The sequence below is a fragment of the Hakea prostrata genome, chromosome 1, assembly GCF_041222555.1.
Source record: "Hakea prostrata isolate BN-2017 chromosome 1, UWA_Hpros_2, whole genome shotgun sequence".
Classification (NCBI taxonomy): domain Eukaryota; kingdom Viridiplantae; phylum Streptophyta; class Magnoliopsida; order Proteales; family Proteaceae; genus Hakea; species Hakea prostrata.
In genome coordinates, this window is record NC_142600.1 from 22,128,246 (window position 1) to 22,143,753 (window position 15,508).

At 38.6% G+C, this 15,508-nt stretch overlaps 1 protein-coding gene across 1 annotated transcript; it reads right to left on the bottom strand.

Moving 5' to 3' along the window:
• Positions 1-499: 499 nt before the first annotated feature.
• LOC149028269 (NAD(P)-linked oxidoreductase superfamily protein) lies at positions 500-14,505 on the bottom strand. Its single transcript, XM_089135688.1, has 8 exons — positions 13,989-14,505; positions 13,006-13,101; positions 5,516-5,599; positions 4,739-4,899; positions 3,514-3,631; positions 2,625-2,760; positions 1,589-1,767; positions 500-883 (listed from the first exon to the last, which is right to left on the bottom strand). The coding sequence occupies exons 1-8, from the start codon at positions 14,181-14,183 to the stop codon at positions 647-649; spliced, it is 1,206 nt and encodes a 401-aa protein (XP_088991814.1). The 5' UTR covers positions 14,184-14,505; the 3' UTR covers positions 500-646.
• Between the last annotated feature and the right edge of the window lie 1,003 nt (positions 14,506-15,508).

Consider the following 15,508-nt stretch of genomic DNA (forward strand, 5'->3'; position numbering starts at 1 on the left):
TTCTCTTGGCAATTTGGCATACACATCTAAATCTAGGTGCTCCATAGTAGGGTTAAATTTCATGGACGAGTAGATTCTAAAAGCATCCACATGGCAATAAACCAAAAGAGTGCATATTCGTACTTGGATAATCATGCTGACATAAAGAGCAGGGCAAATTGAGTGGAACATTCGAATTCAACACTTGGACAATCTAGAACATTTCTCAAGTATTCAACGGCCAGAATGGGTTGAATTTCCCTCAAGTGTGGTGGAACTAGGTTTGACAGTACACCTATTTCTATAAGCAATCGCCATTGGGAGAAATTTTGCGTATGGATGTTGTTGTGTATCAAGTAAAAAAAAAGAGAACTCGATCCAAGCAAAGATTCCAAATAAATGGTGATTGATCCACCTAATGCACCTCTGATTTACATACATTTGCCTCAGACATAGAGGCCTCGATATATTTCATAATAACTTGTCAATGCATAACTGAAGAAATCAAATCTCCCCCCCCCCCCCCCCCCGATGAGATTATTCAACCTATAGAACAAAAGATTCATTAGATTATAATTTCAAAACAGGGGAGGTGTGGCAACCAAAATCTTCCTATGGGAAAAAAAGATCAAGCTGAATCAGATGCAAATTTATACACCATAATCACTCAGATTGCTGGATCTTTGTATCTTTTGAATATGTCCTCAATTTCCAACATGATTTCGGGTGGAAGAGGGCGCTCCGTTGCCACAAATGCATCAATATCTTCCTTTAGTTGGTCGATTGAAGTTGCTCCAATGATTGAGCTAGTGACGAATGAACGATCCCGAGCGAATGCAAGGGCGAGCTGAACAGGTGTTAGTCCATGTTTCTTTCCCAACTCGATGTAAAGTTTTGTAGCTTCCTGAACTCAAAAAAGAGAAACTATTAGCATAAGCTGTTCCTGCTGGGGAGTTTTCTCAAAAACATACCTACAACAGATTCAAGTTCAGCCTACTTAACGGTTAAAAAGAAGAAGCAAGAACTACTACATTATCTGAAACTTTAAGTATAAATGAAAGTGTTGTATTATCTGACGAATGGAATACTGCAGTTATATTTAATTCTGATGGGAAAACCTCTTCCTCAAAGACATAAACAAGCTGACTTCCATATAGAGAAACAAGGAACAGTTACCCACCCCACCGCAAAATTGTAGAATAAGTCAACCATCTCCCTGTAAAAGACCGACCTGAGGATTTAAATCCTTTTAAAATAGAGCTAGAACTTGGACAGAAAGAAAGGGCAAGGTTTAACAATCAGAAAGGATTATGGAGACCAAAAAGATTAGGACGTGGGCATGGAGTATGATGTGTCACAGAATCTTTTGTTTGTGCCTCCAAATTAAGTGACACATGATTAAAGGACAAGAGTTGAGGCTTGTTTAATAGTTCCACTGGCACATCCAATTACCTGTCTTGATACATGCTTACAGCAAGTGAGTTTAATTCCATTGACATGTGTCTGCCATGAAGTTTTAGCAGTTTATGGCCATTGTGTTTAGTATGGAAAAAATCTGTAGCACCAAATTCTTGCACTGGAGGCAGATCCAAGCCAGCTGAAAAGATACCTTGGCAATGGATTTATTATATCTCTCCATGTATCCAGGGAAGAGGTTCAGCCTTCCTTTCTTTGCAGCTTCAGAATTAACATCCAAATATTTTCCAGACAGAGAACCACCCGCCAAAGGAGAATAAGCAAGTAAGCCAATATTGTAGTTGTTCGGATGGCATACTTCCACCAAATCAACTGCAAAGACTCATTTAAAAGCAAGTTAGCACTTCCTTGAAGCTGCCATAACATCAACAACTAAATCTAGCAACAGTTGAAACTAGGAAAAGATAAATCATTGTTTGTCTCAAAACAGATATGAGATCCTACTACTAGTTGCTCATTGTTTTTTTTTTTTTTTTTTTAAGATTAATAAATAATTAATAAACAGCCCCAGAGGGAAAAGAAAGAAGGAGGGTGGGAAGGGCTCAAAGGAGCCTAGGCAGGCAGCAGAGAAGAGTGTAAGCCCAAGGCAACAACAAGAGCATGTTTCTCAGGATGTTCATTAGTTTTGGATTGTTTGTAAAATAACTATAGTGCTCTCCTTTTTCAGAAAAGCCATGAAAGACATTTTAAGCACATCACAAAAGAAACTAATAGGAGGATAATGTAACTACTAGCAGTCTCACAAGTGTCCTGATACAACACTTCTTGGTTATACACCATGGATTAATTGATGAGAAAAATATATTGGAGATGAAATTGCTCCAAGGCCTTTGAGACTGATTGGAATTCATTGATCAGATAAAGAAGTTCAGGGACAAACTGAACTAACAGAAGAAGAGAAATCCCTAGGAAGTATGTATGTGTGTTGAATATCTGACTCTACCATACAGTAAGAAATAAGCATAGTTGTCAAGGTGGCTAGGCAACCCAAGGTGTCATCCAACAAGGAGCGTCTGGACGCCTAGGACCACCTTCACAACCGTGATAGTAAGGGAAAGTTTAGTGCCGTTTTTCTGCACAACTTGATTCTTGAACCGTTATTAGGGCCTGGGGAACATGGATCAACATCCCTCGATTCTGTGTAAAAACTGTGTTTTGCTTTTGCTTACCTTCAAATTTACATCTAACAAGCAGGCTATAGTTGTTTTGGATGCTGACAATCTTTGGTAGTCCTTCATCTTTTGCAGCATGAACAAACTCCAATACACCATACGAAGTTTCATTAGAAACACCTATGTATCTTACCTGAAACCATCCATTGTTATTAGAGCACTTCTTCTTACCCTTCTTTTGGTGAGATAGGAAGAATGAAATCATCAAAAAGAGAACAAAGAATTTTTTTTAACAGAAAGTCTTAGTTCCATATAGCAACTTGTTGATGATCTGTTGAAGGCTTTAATATTAAGGGCCAACAAAGAAGGTCAAAGACTCGACACACCTCCACTAGAACTGACAATAACACTCCATTTATTAAAGAACGAAAGACAGGACAGGGTTTCAAAAGTAATTTACTTATTTTTCTGTCAAGACATGCAATTCATTCCTAGGTTCTGTGTGATATGGAAATGTTCACTTGCATGCATGAGTGCACAAACACAATATCTAATTTGATATTGCAAGCTACTTTCACTAATTTTAGGAACAAGGTCTACTTTTAATGTTTTGCCGCTAACAACTTAGAAATCCAAGAGTTGTTGTCTCTGACTAATTTAAAGGGAATTGATCTTTGTATATGTTTGGCCTAAGTAATGAAATTTCTTTTATCATTAAAAAAAGAAGAAGAAGAAGAAGAAGAAAGAATGAGATTACAGACTCTTCAAATTTAAAATTTCAGAATGCTTGAGTCACTGCAATCTCTTTGTAGTGCCACTGTTTGACACCAAGAAAACTATTATTAATTGCTGTGGTAGGAATTTCTAAGAGTTTTCTTGAGACACATAATTCTAATCATTTCTAAAAGTTGCAAAAGTAACCAGATTTCCTGCTCATCAATGTTACCTTCCCTTCTTTAATGAGCTCTTGAAAGGCCTGGAGCTGCTCCACAAATGGCACACTTGGCCTCCACTTTGAAGGATCATAAACAAACTCACCAAATAATGCTACATAGCGATCTGGCCTGCAACCAACCATATACAAAGTCTCAGGCATCCACAAACAGAATGTTTCTTGTAACAAGGTGAAAATCCAACCAAACTTCCAGAGTGTCATGGTGATTTCTCACAGTTCAAGAATATGCTTGAGTGTCTCAGAAAGGGACTTTGCTATTGTAATGCAATAGTTGCAGGAATCACAATCAACTTCAGGAAAGTTACGAACTAAAACTAACTCAAACAAAAATTAATGCTCATGATATTTCTAATTAAGCAAGTTCTTCTAAGTAATAAATTTTCTCATGATTTCAGAAGTTGATATGGTAGAGAATAGAAATTAATTTCTCAAGATTAAGATCCTGGGCATTGGTAGAAATGAAAAAGCAACAGAAAAACAAAAGGACTTTTGAAATTCTTGTGTTCCACGGTTCCACCTTAAAAAAGAGCTCACGAGCATAGCCAACTTCTTAGAAAAATAAGTGCAAGGAAATAAAACAAGAAAAACAATAAATTCTAGCAGCTGAGGGCAATAAATTTTGAAGAATGATAAAGATATATGAGATGCATTACAAGAATGAGAATGGAAAAGGAAAAGGAAAAGGACAGTCTTAACTCATTCTCTCCAAAGAATTCTCTTTGTTTCTTCTTTGCTGTATTCGTTTTAAAATTTAAATACATAGATGTTTGAAATTAAAGGATTTGGAATCATTTTAGAATCATTTAAGCAACTTAGAGGAAAAGATATTCCAAAAATAAGGCAAGTATAAATTCTTCCCATTTTCATTTCCATTAAGAGGAAAATGCATACTTATTATTTTGCTTAAAAAATTTATGTTCGTCATTTCAGCCAATGTTCCTGAAAATCTTTGTGGTGCTCAGTAAATAACAGTAGGTCCCATCTAAACCAATAGAAGAACACTATTCCTATATGGCTGCTCAAGATATTCTACAATACAAATAAAAAATCATCATCTATGCATTAAAATGAATTCAAAATACTGAGTGCTAAATGGAGGGACCAATATAAAATCATAGATATCATGTGCTAATGACCGCCTCTCTAAACAGAGTTATATGGATTAGTATCTTAAGATTGGTACTTAAAAGTATTGATATAGAAACTAAAAACTAACCAATGAATTTGCAATAAATCAATGTAGTCAGTGTTGAGGCGCTTAAGGCTTTTCTCTACACTTTCCTTGATGTTAGCAGCATCAACACGTAAGACACTTGCATTATCACGTAAATAAGTTGATCGCTCCGAATAACCACAAACTTTTGTAGCCAATACTACCTAACCATGAAACCAGACAATCCAATACTAGTCAGTATTTTTAGTACAGTTAGACAATTTTTTGATATAGTTCAGATCCCATTCTTCCCCTTCCCCCCATTTTCTTTTCTTTATCATATTCAAACCTTCAAAATGTTTTGAAACATGAAAAATGATAATATTTCCCAACATTCAGAACCTAGGGATTTGATTAAAGTTAATAAATAACAATGCCAAAATATTGAATGCATAAAGTTTCAGGGGAGAAAATGTTGAATACAACATTCAAGAGTTTGTCAACAACACAATGAGACGAATATGCTCAAGGACACTCTCACTATCTCTTTGAAGAAAAATAATAATACAATAAGGTCGATTATAAGGATTTTTACGGCATGCCAAATCTGCAGTTAAAAGGACAGGTGGTGCAAGTGTGTAGCTATTAAGAAGCCAACTGTCTGGCCAATAAATTACTCAACACATGAGATTTGTTAACAGAAAGTATCCTTTTCATTCTCTTATCTGTCAAGTGTATGACATGGAAATTTGGGACCTTAATCTAAAAAAATGCTGTGAAAAATGATAACAGGAAAGAAAATGGAACAGAATAGTAAGTCATTTATTCAATGTAAGGTACCTTGTCACGAGGACGAGACTTCAACCAATTTCCAATATAAATATCTGTCCTTCCTTGTGTCTCCTTACTCATTGGAATTGGATACTGTCACATAAAATGTGGAAAAAGCCATGAAGAGCATCACAAGAATTTGTCAGCAAAAAAAAAAGAAGGTTGCATTATGATATAGAAATCAATAATGTGAAGCAATCCTTGCAAAGAATAACAACGTCCTGCAGGAATAAATAGACAAAAAGCTATGAATTGTTTCAAAGTGAACAGTAAGTAAACAAATGATGAACTTGTGGGACAAAAGTCTTGTTATCAGAATGTCAAATCAATAGACTAGTTAGACAACTAATTAACCAATTCTCCCTGTTTCAATAAAGATCCAAGCCTCCACATCAATGGTACACACTGGTATAGCATATGGGTAAGAGAAGATACTGGAGGACACTTGAATAGCAAAAAGAGGAGACATTTCTGTTAATTTCTTCAACAAGCTTCCCCTTCATGGCATGCTTTGTCCCTTTCTGCATTGAAGGTGTGAGCAGGAAACAACATTCATTCATTTTTTAAACTGACTTCTGCCAAGTACCAACACTTACGTGGACAGTTCAGTATGACTCTACTTAACTGCCAATTCCTCTATCCTAGTCCAGGAACAGGATTTTAAACCCCAGTCACTTTTACCTGAGCAAGTTAGATTCATTATCAAACCAAAATTTTTCAAAATTCAGAGTAAACTTAATTGACTGTTGAAGACCAAAAGACCAATACCAAACTTCTGAAAGTGATACATGTTACTAAATGGGAAGTTTTGCTCTCTTCTTCCTCTTTTTTTCCCTGCTGAGTGTACACAATCAAGTACAATCCCGATGTTTCAATTGAACAGATTAAGGTCTGTTTCTTTGTAAAAGATTTTACTTATACATATAGTGTGAACTGTTTATGGGGGTTGGTGGAGGTAGGTGCTTGGCACAACGGTTGGTGAACCAAAGTTATAGCCCTGAGGTCAAGGTATAGAAACAGCTTCCAACAAAAATTGTTGGGGCAAGACTATGTAGGATAATTGCCCCCCGGACTCTGCTTGTGCAAAAGCCTTTGGCACCGAGTTCACCCTTTATATGGTGTGAACCATAGGTTACTTAGTTGCTCACCCTAATCCGGTCCGAGTTCTTGTATTTTAGCCATCAATATTGACTGGTCTCTCTGTCAATTGGATATCAAAAATGCAATTTTATGTGGTGATCTTCATAAGAAAGCGTAAATGGGGCAATCTCCAAGGCAATTCACGCAAAGTATGATGTAACCCAACAGCGGGGCTACAGAATCTTCAGGATCACTAATTAAATTACTACAGATGCAGCCTTGGCAACCCAGAGTAGAACCAAGAGAGGGGGAAGGGTTTTGTAGAAAATTCTGGGCTGCGAGGAGAACCTGAGTGCAGGAAAGGGGAGTTTTAGGTTGAGCAGGTGCAGAGCTGACTATCACTCACAATCGCAGGCTACTAAAGTGTGAAACTTCTTGAAAAAATTCGATGGCTAAAACAAAAAACCAGCTGCAGGTTCCCTTTGGGTTCCCCATGACTTTCACAGTCAAGTAATCAATCAAAATTCATTCATCCAGAACTGTTTTTGCTTACAAACCAGGTTGGTATTTATAGACTCAACCCACTGACTCCAAATACTGATTAAACTAGACTTCTAGTAACTGTTTCCTAATTGAAACAAACTTTCCCAATTTGAAACAACTCTGAAAAGATAAGACTCCTTAATACGAATCTTATTCTGACCACAAACAAATCAACTTCTTACCAATCTAGGACTCAAACTAACAAAAGAAGAGACACAAATATCCCCACAATTCCCTGGCTGGACCAATTCCAGCTCTTAAAATTTCAACCCAAGGGTAGTAAAGATAGGATTACCCCTCCCCTGGGCTTTTGATTTGCTTTAGGGGTTTAAACCCTCTTTCGGCTCCTCGTGGGCTGTCTCTGGGTGGTTACATCAGCTCCCCCCAGTTAAAATCATTCATCTCCGATGAATGGGTGAAGGCCATATATCTCTTATAAAGATCTGGATCAATTCTCTTGAAGTCATCAGAGCGTATCCAAGTACTGTCACTTCACGGCCTGCCCTTCCATTTGACAAGAAAAGCATGGTATCCACGCCCACTTCAAGTGGTCTTGTGCATGTCATATAAGACCTCCTATAGTCTCTTGGCTAGGTGGTACAATCTGTGGAAGCTGAAGCATGTGTTCTGTATCCCCTTTGTCTGTGGTGTCCAGTGTAAAGGTAGAGATATGCTATGTTAAAAAGATCACTAATCCCCATGTCTGCAGGTACCTCTAGATGGTAAGCATTGGGGCCAAAACAAAATTTGAGGACTTTGTAGGGTCCCATCTTCCTGGGGTGTAGCTTGGTATTGGCACCTAGATGAAGCCGTTTGGGGTTTATCACTACATCCTGACCATGACCATATATATCTCTTGGACTGAAAATGACAGACCTTCAGTGCTTGTTGACACTGGCCTTGTATAAGTCCATGTTAAGTGCTATCTTCCTTCTTACATCGGCATGTGCCTTAGTGATATGACGATGGAATTCATCTGCCTTACCCAAGGCTCCCTAGCCTTGTTTGGTAGTGGGGTCAAATCAATAGGCCTCTGCAGTTGGATGCCAAGCAGTGCTTCAAAGGAGGTTCTTCCGGTGGTCCTCTTGACAGAGCTATTGTAGGCGAATTCTGCAATGTCTAGTATAGTCAGCCAGGTCTTTTCATAATCTTGTACCAGACTTCTCAGTAAATTTCCCAAGGACCTGTTAATAACTTCTATTTGGCTGTCGGTGTGGGGATGAAAAGCAGTTGAGTACAACAACTTGGTGTTGATGAGCGGCCAGAGTGTCTTTCAGAAATAGCTCATAAATTTGACGTCTTTGTCAGATACGATGTACTTGGCAGCCCATGGATCCGAACAATTTCTTTGAAGAAGATTTTTGCTATGTGCCAAGCATCACATGTTCAGCGGCAGGGAATGAAGTGTGCCATTTTGGTGCACCTGTCAACCACCATGAAGACTGAGTCAAACTGATGAGGAATCGGGAGGGGAGAGCCCTTTATGTTGTGGGCTAGCCTTTGCTAACTGGAATACCCTACATCTCTTAATGACTAACTCCATGTCCCCCTTAATTCCAGGCCAAAAATATCTGTCCTTGGCTTGGGCTGTTGTTTTATTAACTAAAGTGTCTACCAGGGCCCCCTCCATGTAGTTCTCTAATAATATGCTGCCGCAAGAATGAATATGGGATGCAGACTTGCGTCCCATAAAACAGATACCCATCATGTATGGAAGACCTGGGATGGTGTCCTCCTTAAGTGATTTCTTCATATATCTCCTTGAAGTCCTTGTCCGTGGCACATTCACTGGTGACTTGAGATATGTCATTAGCTTCAGGAATCATTATGGTGGCGGTTAGTACCTTTCGACTGAGAGCATCTGCTACCTTGTTTTCTTTCCCTGCCTTGTACTTGAGAGCAAACGCAAATTCCTGTAAGTATCCCACCCACTTGGCCTGCCACTGACTGATGGTTTTCTGAGAGTGAAGATGCTTTAGGGATTCATGGTCTGAGTACAGGATGAATTCTTACAAACTAGGTAGTACCTCCAATGCCTGAGTACTTGAACTACAGCATATAGCTCAACATCATAGGTGGAATAGCGGGCTTTGGCATCATTCAACTTTTCACTGTAGAGGGCAATGGGATGGCCTTGCTGCATTAAAACTCCTCCAATGCCTATATGTGAGACATCCGTAGCTACTTCAAATAGTTGATCAAAGTCTGGTGGTCACAGGGTTGGTGCATTGACCAGTTTGAAAGCCTGCTGGCTGCGGGGGTCCATTCGAACTTGCTCTTGGTAGTCCTTGTGCAATCGGTGATTGGGGCCATCACTGAACTGAAGTTCTTGATAAAGCTTCGATAAAAAGAAAAAAGCCCATTAAAACTGCTTGCCTCAGTGAGGGTCTTAGGTGCTGGCCATTCTAAATACATCTGACCTTTCCTGGATCTGCCTCTACTCCATCCTAGGAGATGATAAAGCCCAAGAAGACCACTTTTAGTAGCATGAAAGTACATTTTTTTAGATTGAATATAGCTTCTCTGCCCTTAGAATCTCCATCAATTGTTAGAGATGCTTCAGATGTGTCTCTGGTTTTACTGTATAGCAGAATGTCGTCAAAGTATATACTACTAAGAACTTTCCAACATATGGCTTGAAAAGAACTTTCCAATATAAGGCTTGATACCTGCGTCATAACCCTAATGAAGGTGGTGGATGCATTGGTCAAGCCAAAGCGCATAACCTTCCATTCGAACAAACCTCCTTTGATTTTGACAGCAGTCTTCCATTCGTCCACTGGCCTAATTCTGGTTTGGTGGTAGCCACTCTTGAGATCTAGCTTGGAGAAGATGGAAGAACCAGTAGGCATATCTAGCATATCATCAAGCCTACGAATGGGGAAGCAGTACTTTACTGCAATCTTATTAATGGCTCTGCTGTCCATACACATCCTCCAGGAACCGTCTTTCTTAGGAGTCAACAAAGCTGGTACAACACAAGGAGTCAAGGACCAAGGCTCTCAGTCACAAACCCCTTCTTTAAAAGATCCTCCACCTGTTTCTGTAATTCCTTATGTTCTGCAGGGCTCATATTCGGCAGGCTGGTAAGTTTGGAAGTGGTGCTCTAGGTACATGGTCTATAGCACGCTGGATGTCCCTTAGTGGGGGTAATCCATCAAGGAGGTCTTCTGGTACTACATCTGAATACAGCTGCAGAAGTTCTCTGATGGGTGGGGAATGTTCTTGTGACTGGGGTACCCATGATTCAGTGAAGAGTACCATAATAAGATTACTTTCTCCCCTTGAACCTTCGAATTCTTTGGGTGAAACAACCATGACTGAATGCATAGGTGTTTGCTGGCTGAACTGCTGGCTCTGTTTCCTTTTGATTTCTGCTGGTAAGTTTAGGGCTAACAGTACAACCCTCTTCCCTTTATGTAGAAACTTACAGGTATCGTCCATTCATCCCTTCCCATAATGGTTACATCGTTATCATACAACCATGGCCTCCCTAGAATGATGTCTACTAACTTCATCGAAATTACATCACACCAAATATTTTCAGAGTAAGCATGGAGACCAAGAGGGAATAAACACCCTGGTAGACTTCTAGTCTATTACTGTTAAGTAAAGAGACCTTATAGGGTTGGGGAAGACTCTCAGTACATAGGCCAGCTTTAGTGCCAAACTCTTTGGAGAACACATTAACACTAATCTCACTATCAACTATAGCTGTAACTGTATGTTTACCTGACTTAATTCTGTTGTAGAATAGGCAGTTTCTTTTCCAGTCTTCTTCTTCCTTCTCAGCAAACAGAATTTTAGCCATCAAATTCAGTGAGCTTGGAAGGTACTGTTCTTCATCAGAATAATTGAGTTCTTCCATAATTTAATGGGGTGCTGGCAGCCTGGCTCTGATACCAATTGATGTAACCCCACTGCAGGGCTACACAATCTTCAGGATCACTAATTAAATTACTACAGCTGCAGCCTAGGCAACCCAGAGCAGAACCAAGAGAGGGGGAAGGGTTTTGTAGAAAATTCTGGGCTGTGAGGAGAACCTGAGTGCAGGAAAGGGGAGTTTTAGGCTGAGCAGGTGCAGAACTGACTATCACCCACAATCGCAGGCTACTAAGGTGTGAAACTTCTTGAAAACATTTGATGACTAAAACACAAAACCAGCCACAGGTTCCCTTTGGGTTCCCCACGACTTTCACAATCAAGTAATCAATCAAAATTAATTCATCCAAAACTGTTTTTGCTTGCAAACCATTTTGGTAAATATAGACTCAACCTACTGACTCCAAATACTGATTAAACTAGACTTCTAATAACTGTTTCCTAATTTGAAACAATGCTGAAAAGATAAAACTACTTAATAGGAAGCTTATCCTAACCACAGACAAATCAACTTCTTACCAATCTAGAACTCAAACTAACAAAAGAAACGACACAAATATCCCCATGATTCCTGGCTGGACCTATTCCAGCACCTAAGATTTCGACTCAGGGGTAGTAAAGACAGAATTACACCTCCCCTGAGCTTGTGATTTGCGCTAGGGGTGTAACCCCTCTTTCAGCCCCTCCTGGGCTGCCGCTCGGTGGTTACATCAAAGTATGTAAGCTACACAAGAAGATTTAAGGTTTGAAACCATCACTTAGAGTCTTGTTTGACATATTCAGCTAGAATTTTTTTTTTTTTTTTTTTTTTGAATGAATAAAAACTATCATTAAAGAGCCCCAAAGGGAGGAAAAATGTACACTGAAAGGGAGAGAGGGGGTGGGGACAACAACCTTCAAGAGGGAGACTGGAGAGCAAAACTCAAACCCCAAGTAATAACAATGAGTTTGTTCCTTAGGGTATCCATAACAGGGGGTAGGGAACTAACTGAAGACTGGCGGAGACATCAAAGCAAATTGCTTTTCAAATCAAATCCACAAATCTAGACTTGGAAGTCCAACTCCTAAGATTACGCTCCCACCACAAGTGTTGGATAGTGGCACCGAAGACCAACTTAACAACGTAGTCACAAATAAATTTGCCATAACCAATCCCAAGCAAAGACAAATGAGCATCTAGAGCAAAGCCAAATGGAGGAGAGAGCTTTCTCCAAGAGAGAGCACGCGAAGGGGCAAGTGAAGAACAGGTGGTCGAGGTCTTTTGAACCATTATAGCACAAGATACAGTTAAGGCTAGCAAGGATATGAGGCTAATGAGGAAAGCTTGGGTGGGAAAGCTAGATTGCTAGTAAGTATGGTTTCTTGTTCTGATCAGTAGGTCTTTATTAATTCTCAGGGTTCTACGGTGGTTGTTTTAGTTTTTCATGTTGATGACACTAATGTATCTAGTAGTCGGAGGTAGCATCTTTTCGACATCATCATTTTCAAGCAAAAGATTAGGCTTTCCTTGGCTATTTTGTTGGTATTGAAGTACCATGATCTGTGCATATAAACCCTACATATTCTCCATACCGAAATTTTATTTTTTTTCAGTATCAATGCATGTAAAAAAACCTCACTCTTTTTACATAATTAATTGAATTGCGCTCGTCATCTTATACTTAGTTCCACCTTTGTAGATACTATATTTTACATATTGCTCGTCCATACTATTTTATGCTTCAAAACTGTATTTCAAACGCATTCTATGCATTTCCATATGTATATATCTTTAGAGTAATTGTGTCCCTCCATATAATAGTCATCTTCTAAAATCGCCTTCCTGATGCAATACCAGATACTATAAAGCAAAGAAGGAAGAAAAATGGTTTTCACTACCATGATGAAATATAAAATGCTTGACGATTCCAATACCAGCAACAGGCATATCCATATTTGAAGTGCCTAAGAAACAGATAAACATCCAGATGCTTGATGTGAGGCATAAAACTTACTGCTTCTGCAGTATCCAAAGTGTTAATGCCATGTTCTAATGCATAACTAAGTATTTCATGAGCCTCTTTCTCTGTATTCTGCTGCCCAAATGTCATCTGAAATTTGCAAACAAACATTACATTCAAGAGTAAGAAAATGCAATATGTATAGCAATATTTATAGTTCTAAACTCAGATGTAAAATATTTACTCTAACATGGCTATACATAGAGATCATTTGATGGCCGATTGATGCATCATCATCATATATGGACCTATGGTAATATACTTCTTTCTTTCTTTCTTTCTTTCTTTTTTTTTTTTTTTTTTTTGGTTGAAACAGGCAATTTTTATGTATTGGGGATGGGAGTATTACATAATATATCATTAGGCATAATTGAACCCACCACCTCTTCATAAAGAGGTGTTGGCTTTACCAACCAAGCAAACCCGCGATGGTAATATACTTACTGATATTCATGGCAAACTTCTGATCTAAAATGTCCATACAACACCCAATTTGAACTCTTCCCACTATATGTTTCCCACCTCGAACTATAATCTAGGGTACAATTTACATTGTTGGCCTTATGCATCCTTTCGGTTTCTGGAAGTAGGTTGAGGTTTTTAATTGAAATTGCTGAACTAGCTTGTTTCTTTTGTATGAGAAATAATTGAAACTTTGATGAATTTGATAAAACAAGAGTACTGGGTACTATAACTCTATCCCACGGGAAAAAATGTCGTTCAAAACACAAAAGATAACAGAAAACATAAGAACAGATAAGCGACTAAAGACTAAAGACTGGAAATATATATAGTCAAAGGGCCCACCATTCACCATTTTATTAAGATGAATTCCAGTTTAGAAAGCTAATAAATCTATCCACTGCTATAGTTGTAAATCCGACGATTTCTGATATAGATGAAGAAAGTAAACCTGGTTCAAAGCTTCAACTGCAAAAAAAATCTATGGAAAAAAAAAACACTTGAAAAGTTATCACCGTTCCCATGGTTATTTCGCTAATTTGTAGCTCGGAATCCCCAAGCTTTCGATACTGCAAAGCGTTCCCTCCTTGCTTCGCTCTAATCACCGTTATCCTTTTCTTAATACAAAATGTGGCAGAGCCAGTGAAGTTCTTGTGCGAAATTCCGTTCTTCCAGAAGGGAGCATGAATGACAAGGGAGTGTGACGCCATGAAAGAAATGCTCTTCGCTCTTCTTCTTGTCAACCAAAGACGTATATATCAATGGCAGTTACAAGAGTAAGACACTCTTCACTTCAGGTAAGGTATCAGAATTGTATGAGGCAGAGAACTGTGGATTTTTAACTCTTATCCATGTGTGACACATGTCCAACTAAAAATGCACGATTAACCTCAGATTAAAATTGCGTTTAACCCTTAATCATCTCTCTGATTTTTCTTCCAATGGCAACGAGGCTTCCAAGGATTCAAACCTTTATGGTCTCTGCGGATGTCTCAGTTGAACAGTGGCGGTCGACCGTTAAACCTCCTTCCCGGATAAGAAATTGGAGACAATAAATTGGAGGGTGAATGTGACGTCGACAAATAGAGAATGTGATAAAAGTGTAAAACAAGCAATAAGGAGAATAAATCGAAGCAGCAGAATTCTGATTTTTTTTTTTATTTTTTTTTTTTTTTTAACAAATGTGCTTTATATAAAGAAAAATTTGAGATCGGGAAATTACACTAAAAGTTCTAATTTTGTTATCTGAAGTTCATCCAAGCTAGCTTGAGCGCACCTCGATTACATCCTGGGGGGAGCATTGTCATTCGCAATAGTCAAACCCATACCTCTCCACTTGAGAAATATATGAATCTTACCACTCTACCAACCTTGCATTGACTAAGGGTGCGTTTGCTTGCAAAGGTGGGGTGGGAAAAAAGGGGTGGGGAAAAAAAATGTGGGTCCCATGCATAGTGAAGGGTGAAGGAGAAAAAAGGAAAAGAAAGGTTTTTGTGGAAATTTGATGCACGTGGGTCCCAAGCTTAGTTTTCTCAACTTTCCCACTGAAAGTCCCACCAAATATGGAGGGGTTTTAAAATGAGGCAAATTAGAGGTTAGGTTATCATCAATTTTAAAATACATCTCCCACTTTCCCACCTCAAGCAACCAAACTTTTACCATTTTGGGATCATTATCATGGAAAAGTAAGAAATCTTCACTCTTTTAAATAATGTTTCCCACCCCACCTTATTCCACCAGTAAGGGTTCTAATTTTGCTTGATCACTTTTATTTAACGAGATTTCGGACCATCGGATCCAAAATCCATAATGAACTTTCAATGATCAATATCGGAATTTCGATGAAAATTTTATTATCTCATTTGTGCAAGCTTACACGGTCCTATAGCATGAGGTTAATACACATGACCCAAGCTTTTAAAGTCCACCATAATTATACCCATTTGTCACTTGTTTACAGTCATTTTTAGCAAGGTTATTAGTAATACGAGGCAAATTAGAGGTTGGGTTATCATCAATTTTAAAATATATATAT